At 39.7% G+C, this 15,032-nt stretch overlaps 1 protein-coding gene across 3 annotated transcripts in view; it reads right to left on the bottom strand.

The window, feature by feature from the left end:
• The window catches only part of LOC132141369 (tenascin-like), a 40,132-nt gene that overhangs the window by 6,827 nt on the left and 18,273 nt on the right, over nucleotides 1-15,032 (bottom strand). For 2 of the 3 annotated variants that reach the window (XM_059550823.1, XM_059550822.1), the window contains 9 exons: nucleotides 11,817-13,784; nucleotides 10,837-11,100; nucleotides 10,633-10,748; nucleotides 9,795-9,948; nucleotides 7,828-8,094; nucleotides 7,457-7,642; nucleotides 6,230-6,319; nucleotides 5,771-6,034; nucleotides 2,840-3,115 (listed from right to left, as the gene is read on the bottom strand). In XM_059550823.1, the coding sequence (XP_059406806.1) occupies nucleotides 2,840-3,115; nucleotides 5,771-6,034; nucleotides 6,230-6,319; nucleotides 7,457-7,642; nucleotides 7,828-8,094; nucleotides 9,795-9,948; nucleotides 10,633-10,748; nucleotides 10,837-11,100; nucleotides 11,817-13,784 (3,585 nt within the window). The remainder of the gene's footprint in view (nucleotides 1-2,839; nucleotides 3,116-5,770; nucleotides 6,035-6,229; nucleotides 6,320-7,456; nucleotides 7,643-7,827; nucleotides 8,095-9,794; nucleotides 9,949-10,632; nucleotides 10,749-10,836; nucleotides 11,101-11,816; nucleotides 13,785-15,032) is intronic. The other variant, XM_059550824.1, reaches the window with a different exon arrangement.

Here is a 15,032-nt window from a genome sequence, read left to right as displayed (position 1 = left end):
ACCATTATATTAGGTTCCACCATCATAATTGTATCGTCATATAATAGCAGTCAAGCAGGGTTCAAGACAGAGCTTTTCTGGGACAATGACATATCCATAATAATCATATTGACAGTTGGGCTCATTCTGGAAATGCATTTTTGTCTCGTTTTTAGCTGATCTTGCAAGAAGGCCAATGACAATGAAAGATATGAATTCTGAGAGGGATGTCTCTTGAGAAGCAATCATTGTGTAAGGATATGTAAAAGTGAAAACCTAAAGCCTCAGGGATGTCTTGACCACATGAGCAATGCATTGTATTTCCAACAATAGCCTTGTATGTGCCAGAATGTGGTCTAGTCTTAATATGCTGTGGTTTGCTTTTCATCTTCATGTACCAAGAACCAGTTACTGCCTTACACACATTTGACATATTAGTTTTAATTTTTTTCTTTGGAATTTTAGGAAGTATTAAGGAGAAGGAAGATCATATTGAATGATAATATCTTTTTTAAATGCTTATGTTTAACAATCCAGCAGCCAGACTCGAAATGTATTAATAATGATATAATAAATATATTATATAATAAATATATAATAAATGTAGTTTATTAACATTTTAAATACAATAAATAAATAGTTTATATTAAGAATATAAATTTGGGATTAATCTTGCTATTTATAAAACTGGATATTGGATATACATAGAATGCAATCAACAAACTATAGAAATTGAATGGAAATTCAATAGTAATACCCGATAGTGAGATTAAAAAAAATTATTCAAAAGACAATGCAGTATTGTTCCAAACTGACAATGCCTAAATAGAGCCTTGGGGGGGAGGGGGGAAAGAACCTTGGCCAGACTAAACCTCTTCTTCCTCTAAAGCTCTGGATGATGTGAAACAAAAAAGACATTTGTTGAATGTGGAAAAGTGTTGGAAATGAAAACCAGCGAGGACAAATCCCGTGGAGCTGTCCCTCTTCATTAGCACTGTTCACTTGTTTAAGAGTGTCAGCAGTGTTTGAGGCATTTCAAGAGTACTAACATGTGCTCTCCAAGGATCACTTTCATCTGACTGCCTTCTAAGTCTCTCTGGTTTGACAAAGAGGCATCTGTTTGTGGAGGTGGAAAAGGCGCCAGCTAACCTACAGAAACAAAGTCTGGAAGCAGTAATTCTACAGCAGGCAGGTTAAACCTCTGAGGGGGATATCTGTGTTACTGTTGACACAGCTAAATGTTGCAGCAGGGATACGCAAACCAACCAGAGAAAGAAAACTACCGAAGTTTCTGTAAACATTGTACACTTTTCTGCTTTTAAAAGCTTGTGTTACTCAGGCCAGAGCGAGGCAAGAGTTCATGGGTCATGTGACATGAATAGAGAGGAGGTTAACAGAAATCCAATCAGTTCTCCTTCTCTTATGCCTATTTGCATGCAGACTTGAGAAACTGCTACAACTGCGACCCGTGCAGCCACTGACTGATAAACGCCAAGAAAATTTGTGAAAGTGAGGCATAAGAATGAGAAGTAGCACTGGGTGTGCATACTGAAAAGATCCTTCACAAGAAGCGACAAAAACCCCTCAGGATCACTTCCATGGCAGTACAGTCACCCGCTCTATTCGCTGACTTTCTGAGGAGGGGCAAAATGTTGGTTTACAACTGTTGGTTGCAACAGTACAACTTGGTAGATTATAAATACCACAAACTAAATGATTTAAATTGATTAAGTGACAATGTGAGTTGAATGCCGCAGTCAATTAAAATGAAAAAGGCATCATTAGTCTAACTATGTTTTGCCTGTTAAACACGAATGTACCAGTGATGACAGGCAGAGGTCATTTCCTGCACCTGGAGGCTGTGCTGGTGATTATGCAGACGTGAATGTGTGGGGAGGCATTATGATGCAGTGCAGGTGTGCTCTGAATGTCAGTTTTACTTCAACATAAAATTCAGCAGACGACAGAATCTGTAGATGACTTGAAAGCGGCTTGATTTGCACAATTTGAAAGATTATCTGTGTCTGAAATCATGTACTGTCAGTATTTACTTCATTTGATTATGAACTCACTTGTCAGGCATTAATGAAGTTCTCTTTGTTTTACAAGTATACATGTGTTGTAGTATTAATTCAATTCAGACATATTATTCAACCATGTTGTTAACGTCATGTGAATCCTGACATCAGATGAATACAATATGATGCCAAAGTGGATCATACGTTTGTGAAAACTGACATAGTACATTAGACATATTGCTTTTCATAGAAAAAGACTTATTCAGGCACTGGGATTTATTTTGGATGCAGTCATGTTAGATGACGCTGCATTACACTACTTTGTAAAATGTTGAGGTTGTAATTTTTTATTTTTTTTTTATTTTGTAAACTCTCTTAACACCATGGCTGTAATAATTACTGAAAATAGTCATTTTAATCAATGCATCAAAGCACATTTGATTAATGCACCCATTTTGAATAATAGTATTAATTAATTGAGAATTCTTCTGAAATCAACATTATTGGATGTGGCTGCATTATATTCATTATTTTGTTGAAAATGCCCAAATATTCAGTTTACCTTCTATATTAATAGTGGAAAATACAAGAAATACTCGTTGGAAACTAGTTTCAGTACAACATGATAGTAGATGAAGAAATTAATACACTATGAAGACTACAAAAACTGGTTAAAATAATAAAAATGTGTTATAATGTGTTTTAATATACCATGTGATTTGATGAACTGCACATTAGAAGAGAAAAGAAGTTAGTTGGTTTTGCTGGTTGAGACACAGCATGATCCAAAGAAAACTGGAAAAGAAGACCAAGCTGGTCCAAGATTGCACAAGAATTGATACCTGTGATGGCTTCAGCAAAGACAGGATCTAAGAGCTCTCCCTTGTACAGCCCATACAGTGTGACCCTGTAGAAAGTACTAGAGGAGAGGTCAGTGACAGCCAGACTGAACTCCTGACTGGATAGAGTATGGTTCTGGCCATCAGATAAGCCATCTGGGTCAGATACTTCAACCAGAAAGCTCTCAACCTCTCCTCTGTCCAGCTCCCAGGACATACTGAAGCTGTCCCAGGACACATCAGAGATGGTGATGTTGCCCACCTGAGGCTTCTCTTCATCTGGATGACAAACAAATCAGAAGATAATTAAATTGGCAAGAAAAGGTATAAATAGGAGAAAAACGTGGGTTATGGTGACTGAAAAAGTTTAGCTGATTTCTGAAGGCATTCTCTCTTTGAGATGATGGTTGTTTTAATTGAGTCTAATTAATTGAAGTCCAAACAAAAAGACCAGAACACATGATTCAAAACAATGCAAAGCATTTGAAAAATTAGAGGGTAAAATCCATGTTATGAGCAAGAATAAACCTTTTAATATGTTTTAAATTCATCTCCATCTGTTCCAAACAGAACACAACATCTGCCCATGCAGTGAAAAAAACTTACAAAAAACTTCTACTACAAAAAGTTGTAGTGACAAACAAACTAATTTGCAGTCTTTTCTCATGCAACCTATTAACATCCAAGCACCAGGTTGCTGAGACAGCTTTGGTATTAATGGCCCTGAGAAAAGCCATTAATTTTTGAAGGTCCTGTCTAGCCTGCCTGAGCAGAGGTATGCTGAACACTTCAAATATGGGAGGCAGCCATGCAGAGCAGTGCATTGCAACCTATAATTGAACATCATTGTGCATTGTCAGCATTCACAGGCAAAGAGGGGGCAGACAGCTAAGAGATGCACGGTGGGCTAACCATTATCCTGTCTATACACATTCAAGAGGGCAGAAATGTGGCGTGCAAATAGGGTGAGAGACAATGGAGATGAAGTGAATGACCTTCCCAGGCATAAGGGCTGATTGTCACTTTTGAAATCAGGAGATGAAACAATATGAAGCTGTCAAACAGCAAAACAACTCATTGATCATCTTGTGCCATTCATGGGAACTGAAATTTTGGAAAACTGATTCATTTTGCACACTTATCCAATAGAGTTCCCAAAACTGAAAGCGGCCCATGTATGTCTGAGGAATGGCCTTCACTACATGCAGATGGGGATAGAATAAAAGAACGGCTTTACCGTTGTGAGGTCCTCAGGCCACAGACACCTTGAGGGTGTTTGGATAAAGCCTTTGTTGTAGGCATGCACAAGCTATAAAGATGTGGTCACATGTATCAATGCTTGTGAATTTTCACAGGAAAGTTTTAGTCATTTTAATTGGTATCCATGTGGGAATTTTTTGTGAGGGTGAATGATTTCCCCAAAACAATTTCACAATTGGTCACAATTGGTCCAATGGAATTTTTGGGTTTGAAATTGACTTCTGTGCAAAAAAATTGACTTTGTAGGCAAAATACCTTTTTGCCTACAAAATTTTCCTGAAAATTCACATATGTGACCATACCTTAACATAACATAACAAAACTTTGTGCATGCATGTGTGACTGATGGTCATCGGGTCCCAATGTACCAAGCTGAAACTCTCATAATCATGCAGGAGAAACATTCAGTGAACAGAAAAAAGCCCAGACCTAAAGGTCCCCCCCCCCCCTTTCCATTTCCATCGGGTCTGAGGGAAGTGTATGCCCATGCTTGTGTGCCATGTCTAAGGCCGATACAGGCTGCTGAAATAAATGCAATGGGATTATATTGCTGGTGATTTCAGAGACAACATTTTAACAGGCGGCTCAGCATGTGTCCTATTTATCAGTCTGCCCCAAAGTTCATTGTGGTCAAATCACGCAAATTCAAAAGGGGATAGGGCTCACTCTGACGATTATCACATGAATGAGCTTTCTGTGTGTGTGTGTGTGTGTGTGTGTGTGTGTCTGTTTGGGATCTTGAGAAACACTATATCTGTTGTCTTGCCTTGGCAACCAAAGCAAACAACTGATGTTATATTCTGTAGCTCCTTGGTATTAGTTAATGACTTTTCTGCTATAAAATCAAGAACATTTTGGTAAAAAAAATTCTGGAAGTTAAATGGCATTCTGTCCGCAGAGATTTGGGCTTCCTTTAAAAATAAAAATAAAACCACATGCCATAAATGAGGGCACAGAATAGGCATATTAAGCTTCAGTTTCCAGTACGTGGTGGCATTTTGAGATCTTTATGGAAGTTTTCTCATAATAAGTAGCGGAAGTCGTGGCCTAATGGTTAGAGAGTCGGACTTCCAATCGAAAGGTTGTGAGTTCGAGTCCCGGGCCGGCAGGAATTGTGGGTGGGGGGAGTGCATGTACAGTTCTCTCTCCACCTTCAATACCACGACTTAGGTGCCCTTGAGCAAGGCATCGAACCCCCAACTGCTCCCCGGGCGCCGCAGCATAAATGGCTGCCCACTGCTCTGGGTGTGTGCTCACAGTGTGTGTGTGTTCACTGCTCTGTGTGTGTGCATTTCGGATGGGTTAAATGCAGAGCACAAATTCTGAGTATGGGTCACCATACTTGGCTGAATGTCACGTCACTTTCACTTAGCTACAAAATGTTTAATTCAAGTTTATAGAACAAGGACTGCAGTATCTTCAAACTCCAAAAGAAATATTGGCACTTAAAGGAGGAAAACAGTCAAGATAATAAATTCCAGAGTTGCCTTCAGATCCTCAGTGGCCTGCTGAATAAATATATATTTATGGGTTGAAAAAAATATTCAAATCATATTTTTTGAAAGATTATTTTATGATCCAAACCAATATTGGTTTTGTCACTCTAGAGGTAAGAGATGTGAAGATGCATTTTTTATACTGTATCAAAATGAAAATGTGATGATGCATACTAACCTGTGGATGCTGACAGAGTGGCTGGCGCACTCATCTTTCTTCCTCTCTTGGCAGTTAGACTGATAGTGTACAGCATGCCAGGATTCAGGTCAGTCAGGATGTAGGTATTGGCCGCAAGAGGTACCTCCAATTCAGTTTCTGTGCCATCCGCAGATGTAAAGACTAGCACATAATTGTCGATTTTGGCGACCGGCCTTCTCCAAACCAGTGCCAATGTGGTCTCTGTGGTTTCACTTACTTCAAGGTCTTTGGGAGAGTCAATATCTAAGAGGACAGGTACGTAACATTAAAGGATTAGTTTTTTTCCTTAACTATTCCTTTCAGAATTAACATTACATAACTACAATTGGGTTTATTAAGACAATAGAACTCACATGCACTTTTAACTCTGCTAATAAGAAGAGAGTTAAAACAACTCTAATATACAGGTGAGTTACTGACCATCTGGTTAAGTCTTACCAGTCACAGCATTGGTTGTAGCAGGCAAACTCTCACGCTCTTCTTTGATTGACGTCACACCCATTCCATACTCTGTCCCGGGCCTAAGGCCTAAGAAAGAGGCCAGTAAATTCAGTCCTCTCAAATCATTAGACAAAAGAAACCATTAATCTCTCACATTAGTTGATTTTGGAGCCTTTGTGGTAAGCAATTGTTTTCGTTCTTGCCACAGTGCGGTTTCGATTTCATCTGCACGCCATATCAATCTAATGCCTTTCATTGGCTGCATCAAAGAGCTTCTCCACAGGCCAGAAACAATATTTACCATCATACAAGAGATTCTCAGATCCCCACAGCCCCAATTCATAAGAGCCCTTAGCCCAAATCCCACACTTTACCCCTCTTAATGCCTGTATTGGCTCCTGCAGAGGTCACTGTGCAGGAGTCCTCCAGCATGAAATTACACCTAATGCAGAGGAAGCTCATTATCAATAAAATCACAGGCGTGACGGCAATTACAGATAATAACTGTGTGAAAGAGACAACTAGTGAGATATGTGTGTGTGTGTGAGAGAGAGACTCTGCGTTATTAGCCGAACAGATCGTCCGCCTTATTTACAGGGAACAGGCCTCCCAAGGACAAAGGAGCAAACCAGACAAAGAATCTATTATCCATTTTGAATATATTTTTCTCCCAGCCATGATAATCCCTGCTTGCGGTAACACATGGTTGTAAAGAATAAGAATTAGCGCAGGAGATTGCCTCAAAGCATGAGTGTATAATAGAAGTGCTGCTGCGACGAAGAAAGCCTCTGCTTTCCCTTTTTGACTGGGATTTTCACATTGAAGCACCAGTGTTACTTTATTTAAGGCATGAATAAGGCATTACCAACAAAAGGGATAGCATCTCATTCGCTTTTAGTCATGTAAACACTTCACATTACTAAAAAAGGCGCTCATTTCGAAATAAAATGTTGATAAGTATGTACAAGTACGAAAAAGGCCACTTTGAACCTTAAAAATGCAGGAAAATTTGAAAATGACTTCACACTTCAGCACCTGAGAACTACATTTCTAATTTCAAGAGGGTACAAATGGCTTGGATGTGCAGATGGACTGAAACTGCGGCATGGCCTACTTTTATTCCAGTTTTTAAACACGGTTTTTGATCTGTATGATCTGTTTGTAATTGATGTGGTTTGTAATCTCTGGAGATGAATTATTGTGTAATTCAAATTGGCCTCTCACCAGTGATTTTAGCCTGAGTGGTATCTTGCGGGCTGCTGGGGAAGACCAGTTCTCCGTGCTCCCCTCCAGAAAGTGGGCCGTATTTGACACGGTAATTGAGGACATCAGAGATGCTGTTTTTCCACTCCAGAGTTATGCTCTCATCTGTCTGTTCTACTGCCTTGAGGTTGCTGGGGGCATCAAGGTCTGAAACATGCCAACATGTGGATAAAAGAAAATACTTCCTGTAGACGTACGTGTTATCCTCCAGGGCAAGACAAAGAAAATTGCTTCAAAATGGAGGTCTAAGTACAACACAATTATCAGTAGACCTGCTGATGCAGAATGGATTTCCACCTTAAGTCCTAAAATTATTTGTAAAGAGATTGTACCTGTTGTGAAGGTCTCATAGACCGGAAAGCTGGTCAACTCTCCCCTGCGGGCCATGAGAGAGACCTCATACTCTGTGTCAGGGTTCAGCTCAGCCAGATGGTACTGGGTATCCATGGAGGAAAGCTCGATTGTGTTCCTGTCTAAATCTGTGATTGGACCATAGGACACAGAGATCCCATCCACCTGAGCGACAGGCTGAAACCAGGTTATAAGGGCTGTACTGTCTGTCACATCACGCACATCCACCTGACTGGGAGCATCAATCACTGTGGATGAGAGAAGAGGTTTGTGACAGCTGGGGAAAAAAGCAACACAATGGGAACATTTGTGCAAGCAGATGAGTTAAAAACAGCTGCGACACAGTTTTGATGTCAAGAACCTCAAAAAACATTGATCGCTCTCCTAAAATAAAATGGTAGCTATACATTTTTTTTAAAGACACATTTATACAATTTTTCCTATTGTCACTGTGATTAATAAAAAATAAATGAACAAAATAGTAAATAGTGCATAAAAATCATTATTAAAACAAACATTGCAAATATTATCAATAATACAGTTCTAATTCAATCAAGAAATATCATTGAAAATTAGGTAAATGTTAATTTTTGTACCCCTGAAATAGAATCGCAACACTTGAAGACTCCGGTTTGAAAAAACAAACAAACAAAAAAAACACTATTGCCAATATATGTATGCATTCATATCTATATCAATACATTTGACAAGACCAAAGAATAGTATCTGCACATCTGCTTCTCCAAGACTGATAAGAGTACAAGTAAAATAGCTAGGTCCTTAATTTTATGCTTAAATCCATTTATTAGATTAGGAACTGTAGTGAGAGCTCATACTCAAGTGAGCATAACATAATATAGAGGAACTGCATGCAGCTTAGAGCAGATTTGTGCATGTGAGATGCTCCAATGCGCTAGTTATCTCACGGGAGGACAGCCTCTCATGTTGCTGAGTGGTGCCTCCCACACACAGAGAGTGAGAGAGAGAACTCACTTTGAGCAATTAGTCCCCCTTTAATGCAAATCCTATGTGGCACAAGTCGAAGAAATGGAGTAGATGGAGCGTTAGAGGCATGCTGGGAGAATTTTTTTAGACATTTGTAAGACAGCAAAAACAGCCTGTCATGAAGGAAAACTCTGGTTACTTGCACTGACAGCACAAGAAGCCAGTGTTATAAAGGCACATCTCTATCCAAAATAATCTTTATTACGTTCTAAAAGAAGGAAGTGATAAAAGTGAATGGATTTTTGGGAAATGTCACTTCGGTAAAAGATTTTTCAGCAAAGCAAAATCTATTTCTGAAGTATAAAATCTGAGGGTAAACCCTTATCCTACAATCAGATAATATATAGTTGAAGAGGATGATGAGCTAGAAATGCTCCGTTCTGTAGTTGTCACTCAGAATATGTAGCATAATACAAAAATGTTAGTAATATTTAGAATGTCACTTTAGTTTCATACTGATATAGGAAGGTGATAGACCCATGTGAACAATATATCCCAAAAAACTATCAAATTATCAAATAAACATACTGTATATTATTCAATATTAATTATTATTGTGAAATATGATAAAAAAAGGTGTATTTTCAGCATTCATTTCCCCAGTCTGATCATTTATCTGTCAGAAATCTTTGTGATCCGAAACTTTAGAATAATATTTTTGCTGGTCTGGTGTAGAAAAGCACATGAGCGCAAGAGTTCAAGTGTTAAAGTTTTGCAAAATAAGGTCCTGAGAAACTAACTCTTATATATTCAGTTATTTTAACTCAAAATAATAATTTGAAATGCTCAGCAACTCACTGCACTGCAAATAACTAGCAATTAACATAAACTGCTGACTGCTCTTTCTAATTTCAGGTAAGACATCCTGTCTCTTTAAAAAAACAAAAAAAGTCCTGAAAATTAGCAGAATGGACATGGTTAATTGCTTTCGACAGCTGCTTACTTGTGACAACGTTCTTGCTGGCTGGTGGTCCACGAGTGTTGTTCTTTACCACCTCAAGCTTGACTTCATACTCTTGTCCAGGTCCAAGACCAGACTGCTCAAAGGTGGTCTCAGGAGCGGTGAGAGAGTTCAAAATCTCTCCATCCTCTTCTTTCTGCCATTCAAAAACAGAATTTGATTTTTTTTTTTTTTTTGGTTAACTGAATTGGTGAATATATTAAATCTAATAACAGATCGCTGGTCAAAGGTTCTGCTGGTTAATAAAAGAGCACCACAAAGCATCAAAGAAGCAAACTCAGGAAAACAAAGTCATGCTCCCATGAACTACGGGGTAATGAGAGGGTGTCCTGAGAGTAAACACTTTGATTTTACTTGGATGAGTGTTTTAATTCACAGTGAGAATTATTTTGGCATGGACATCCCTAAACTTGATGTGTGAATGAGACTGCCAGGCTGTGATTTGAAAGAAGGATGTAGGGGAGGTTTGCATGTTCTAATGGTGGTGTTTTTTGGAGTTTGCATAAGCCCTTGAGAAAGAAAATAAAGCATTACAAAGACAATAAGAGTTCTGTGAGACATGGTCACGCATGCTGTTGCCAGGAGCTTCTTAGAGGGTTTTGTCTTGCAAAACCGCAGACTTCCCAACAGTAGCTTTTTGCTTAGTGGCACCACTCAGCTATTTTCCACTGGGCGCCTTTTGAGCTTCTCATTTTAAACTATTACTTGCAAACAGAACGGTCCTTTTATAATACATCTTTTAGGAGAAAATATGAGGGCGACAATACTCTTTTGGACCATAGCCACCTTAGAGAATTACGGAGGATGCCAGGACACTCACTGTGTTTCTGAAGATGAGGTTCCAGCCATCAAACGGGATGTTCAAGGGGTCCCATTCAACCTCCACTGAGGACTCTCTAACCGATTTGAATTTCAGACCCTCAGGTTCAGGAAGATCTAATTGTGGGTTATAAATCAGTTTTGCAGAATATACTCAGGACAAAATAACTAATAATTTTCCTAAGCATGATGATGGGTGACTTACGTGTGGCTATTCTGGCACTGACAGGGACACTCATCTTGCTGTTCAGGACAGCAAAGACACTGATTAGGTACTCTATGCCAGGCTCGAGATCACTAATAGTGGCTGTCTTCTTTTCACCTGAAACTCTCATTTCCATCTCTAAACCGCCAGGAGCCGTAGGCACATAGGTGATAAGATACTCTGTCACAAGCATCTCATTGACCCAGGCAACGTCCACTGTTTCTGGATCGACCTCAGTCACAGTCAGGTCTCTGGGTGGGGAGACTGTGGATTGAAACATTTCAAATTATTAACAATTTTAGAAGAACCTCTGAATTAAAAAGGAACAGAAAAATGTTAAGATAAATACTTCATTCGATGCCAGCTGAATGTGCAGAAACAACTAAATAAACCATTCATAGATTGATTTCCTAAAACAATGTGGCTCTATGATGTTATCACAACATTTCCTGCCATAGCAAAACTCAGCCAATAACATGATTTTAGGGAGGGACTTGCTTAGTCTGACCAAGGACAGATGGGGAGGAGTAGTCTGGGAAACCTCTTGGTTGACGCATAACTAATTTTGTAATTTATTTTGATGACATTACTGGTGTTATCTTAGGGATATCACAATTATTAATTTTGTCTGACAGGAAATCGTCATACAAATAATGGTTTAATTATCTGTTTAGTTTATGCCACTTACAGTGCAAATACACATACACCATGAGTAATTTATTCATAATTAATTAATTAAGTTTGATTTCTTTTCACTTTGACATGTTTAAAACTTATATTTTATATAATAATAATATAATATAATGTATCAAATATAATTTTATATAGCTGATTATAACTTGATTAGCTCATACTGGGGTTCTATGAAAATCATAACATATTCTTTTACATTGAGAAAGTATAAGTATAGCCAAAAGAGTGCAAGTATAACCTATACATATGAGGTGTTACATATTCCAATGTAAAATAAAGTGACTTACTTTCAGAGCAGTCGTCGCCAGTGAAGCCTAAATTACATATGCACATTCCATTCAGACATTGGCCTTGATCATTGCAGTTTGCTGGGCAGGTGAGAACAGAGCAGTCTTCACTGGTGTAGCCCTCGGAGCAGACACACTTTCCATCTTCACAGTAGCCACGGTCCAGACAGTTGTTGGGACACGTCTTTGTACCACAGTCCTCCCCAGTGAACCCGCTGTTACACACACATTGGCCATTTACACAAAGTCCTCTGTTATGGCAGTCATTGGGGCAAGTCAATTCGCTGCAATCATGGCCTGTAAAACCAACATGACAAACACACTTGCCATCCACACACTGTCCACGCTCATGGCAGTCATTGGGACATGTTTTGATGCTGCAGTCTTCTCCAGCAAAACCTTCATGGCAAACGCACTTGCCATCCACACACTGTCCACGCTCATGGCAGTCATTGGGACAGGTTTTGATGCTGCAATCTTCACCAGCAAAACCTTCATGGCAAATGCACTTGCCATTTACACACTTCCCACGCTCATGGCAGTCATTGGGACAGGTTTTGATGCTGCAATCTTCACCAGCAAAACCATCATGGCAAATGCACTTGCCATCTACACACTTTCCGTGCTCATGGCAGTCATTGGGACAGGTTTTGATGCTGCAATCTTCTCCAGTAAAGCCATGGTGGCAAATGCACTTGCCGTCCACACATTGCCCATGTCCATGGCAGTCATGGGGACAGGTCTTGATGCCACAGTGTTCCCCAGCAAAGCCATTGTGGCAAATGCATTTGCCGTCCACACACTCTCCGCGTCCATGGCAGTCATGGGGACAGGTCTTGATGCCACAGTGTTCTCCAGCAAAGCCATTGTGGCAAATGCATTTGCCGTCCACACACTCTCCGCGTCCATGGCAGTCATGGGGACAGGTCTTGATGCCACAGTGTTCTCCAGCAAAGCCATTGTGGCAAATGCATTTGCCGTCCACACACTCTCCACGTCCATGGCAGTCATGGGGACAGGTCTTGATGCCACAGTGTTCTCCAGCAAAGCCATCATGGCAAATGCATTTACCGTCCACACACTCTCCATGTCCATGGCAGTCATGGGGACAGGTCTTGATGTTGCAGTCTTCTCCGGCAAAGCCAACTTTGCAAATGCACTTCCCGTTGACGCATCGGCCACGATCGTGACAGTTATTGGGGCAAGAAAGCTCAGAGCAGTCATCACCTTCATAGCCATCATCACAAATACACTCACCGTTGATGCACTGTCCCCTGTCATTGCAGTTGTCAGGGCAGGAAAGAATGCTGCAGTCCTCACCCTCGAACCCAGGATCACATATGCACTTCCCATTGAAGCAGTGCCCTCTCTGATTGCAGTCATTGAGGCAGGTTAGCCTGGAGCAGTCATCTCCGCTGTAGCCAATGTTGCAGACGCACTGTCCATTTACGCACCTGCCACGGTGATTGCAATTTTTGGGGCAGGTAAGCTCCCCACAGTCCTCCCCAGTAAAGCCCTCTTCACAATAACAGGTTCCATTGTCACAGCGCCCACGGTCATAGCAGTCGTTGGGACAGATGAGCTCAGAGCAGTCAAAGCCTGTCCAAGGCTCATCACATACACATTCATCATCCACACAGCGCCCCCTGCCGAGGCAGTTGTTTAGGCAGTTGGTCAAACTGCAGTCCTCACCGATGAAGCCCTCAGCACAGATGCAAGCCCCATCGATGCACTCTCCATTCTCACCGCAGTCCACAGGGCACAGCTCGGTGCTGCAGTCCTCACCGCCGAAGCCCTCGAAGCAGACGCACTTGCCATCTTCACAGCGGCCTTGATCCTGGCAAAAGTTAGGGCATTCTGGCTCAGAGCAGTTGACTCCCTTCCAACCGGGCTCACACACACAGCTGCAGGTCTCAGTGCTGTAATTTCCACGGCCACTGCAGTAGGGTTTGGTTGTAACTTCACCTGCTAAAAAGGTTTTTAGTCATTTTTGGCTGAGAAACACTTTCATGCTGGCTTAGACAGGAATGGGACTTGTACAGAATTTAACGATTCCTTAATGGTTCCATTTACATTTCTTTTAGTACATTTAAAGTATAAATACTAAAATGCAAACATTTTCTTGGCAATTTCAATAATTTTTTCAAGATGTTGGTAAATGCAATCCAATAACTGCCATTTGTTATGAACATCGCTAGAAATACTACACAAACAAAAAATGTGTTAACAATTAAGATTTGTACAATACTACAGACAAAACACATAATGTGTGTTTTTAACTACATTGTCATATAAACAGTCCATAAAAACTACACTGATTTATGTATATATATGAATGATACGGCTTCTAAATAAAAAGCAGGCTTGTTTCGAGATCATGGTGAAAAACTATGTAATGAGTCATTTGGGAGGATGCAATAACTCCCAATTGGTGATGGCTTATATTTAACTTAATATTTTTTGAACCAATGAAAGATTGTGGCAGGTTTTAGTTAATTCTTAGTAATATTTTAGTGACATCTTGTCCTAACCACAATCAGGCTTGATTATGCAAGCACAAATGTGATACTAAAAGCCAGTTGGCTTGGATCGTTACATCTGACAATGACTGGTGATTATATGTCTACATATATATGCAGAATGGTCTAATTTTATTTAGCCTGATCCTTTCTCCTTTTTTCTGCCACATTTTGGATGAAAGCAAATAGCTTTGTCATTTCATTTTGATTGGCCAATTTAGAATTGAGCAGAGCCTTTTATGCTTTCAGCCTCTTCTAACCTTCATGTAGTGATTGAACACTGGTCTACTACATGTAAAAATAAAAATAAAAAGAGAAATACTTTCCACTGTATGTATCTGTGTGTTATGCTATAAAAATAAAATTTAAAGGAATAGTTCCAAAGATATACATTTTGTCATCATTCACTTACCCCCACTTTGTTCCAAAACTTGTTACTTTCTTTATTTTGTAGAACATAAAAGAAGATATTTTGAAACATTTCTATTTTAAAATAGTTTATTTTATTATTTACTTTTTGTCCATGTTACAATGGAAGTCAAAGGCCCAAATGTTTGGTTAACTATATTTTTTAAAATACCTTCTTGTGTTTTTCAGAAGAATGAAATGTATGCAGGTTTGGAACAACATGAGGATGAGTAAAGAATGTCCATTTCCACAACTTAGCATTGTTTTGTTTATTTAAAAACATTTGTGA

This window comes from Carassius carassius, chromosome 5, assembly GCF_963082965.1.
Source record: "Carassius carassius chromosome 5, fCarCar2.1, whole genome shotgun sequence".
Lineage (NCBI taxonomy): Eukaryota > Metazoa > Chordata > Actinopteri > Cypriniformes > Cyprinidae > Carassius > Carassius carassius.
Note: the sequence above shows the minus strand (reverse complement) of the source record. Positions and strands in the feature narration are given on the sequence as shown.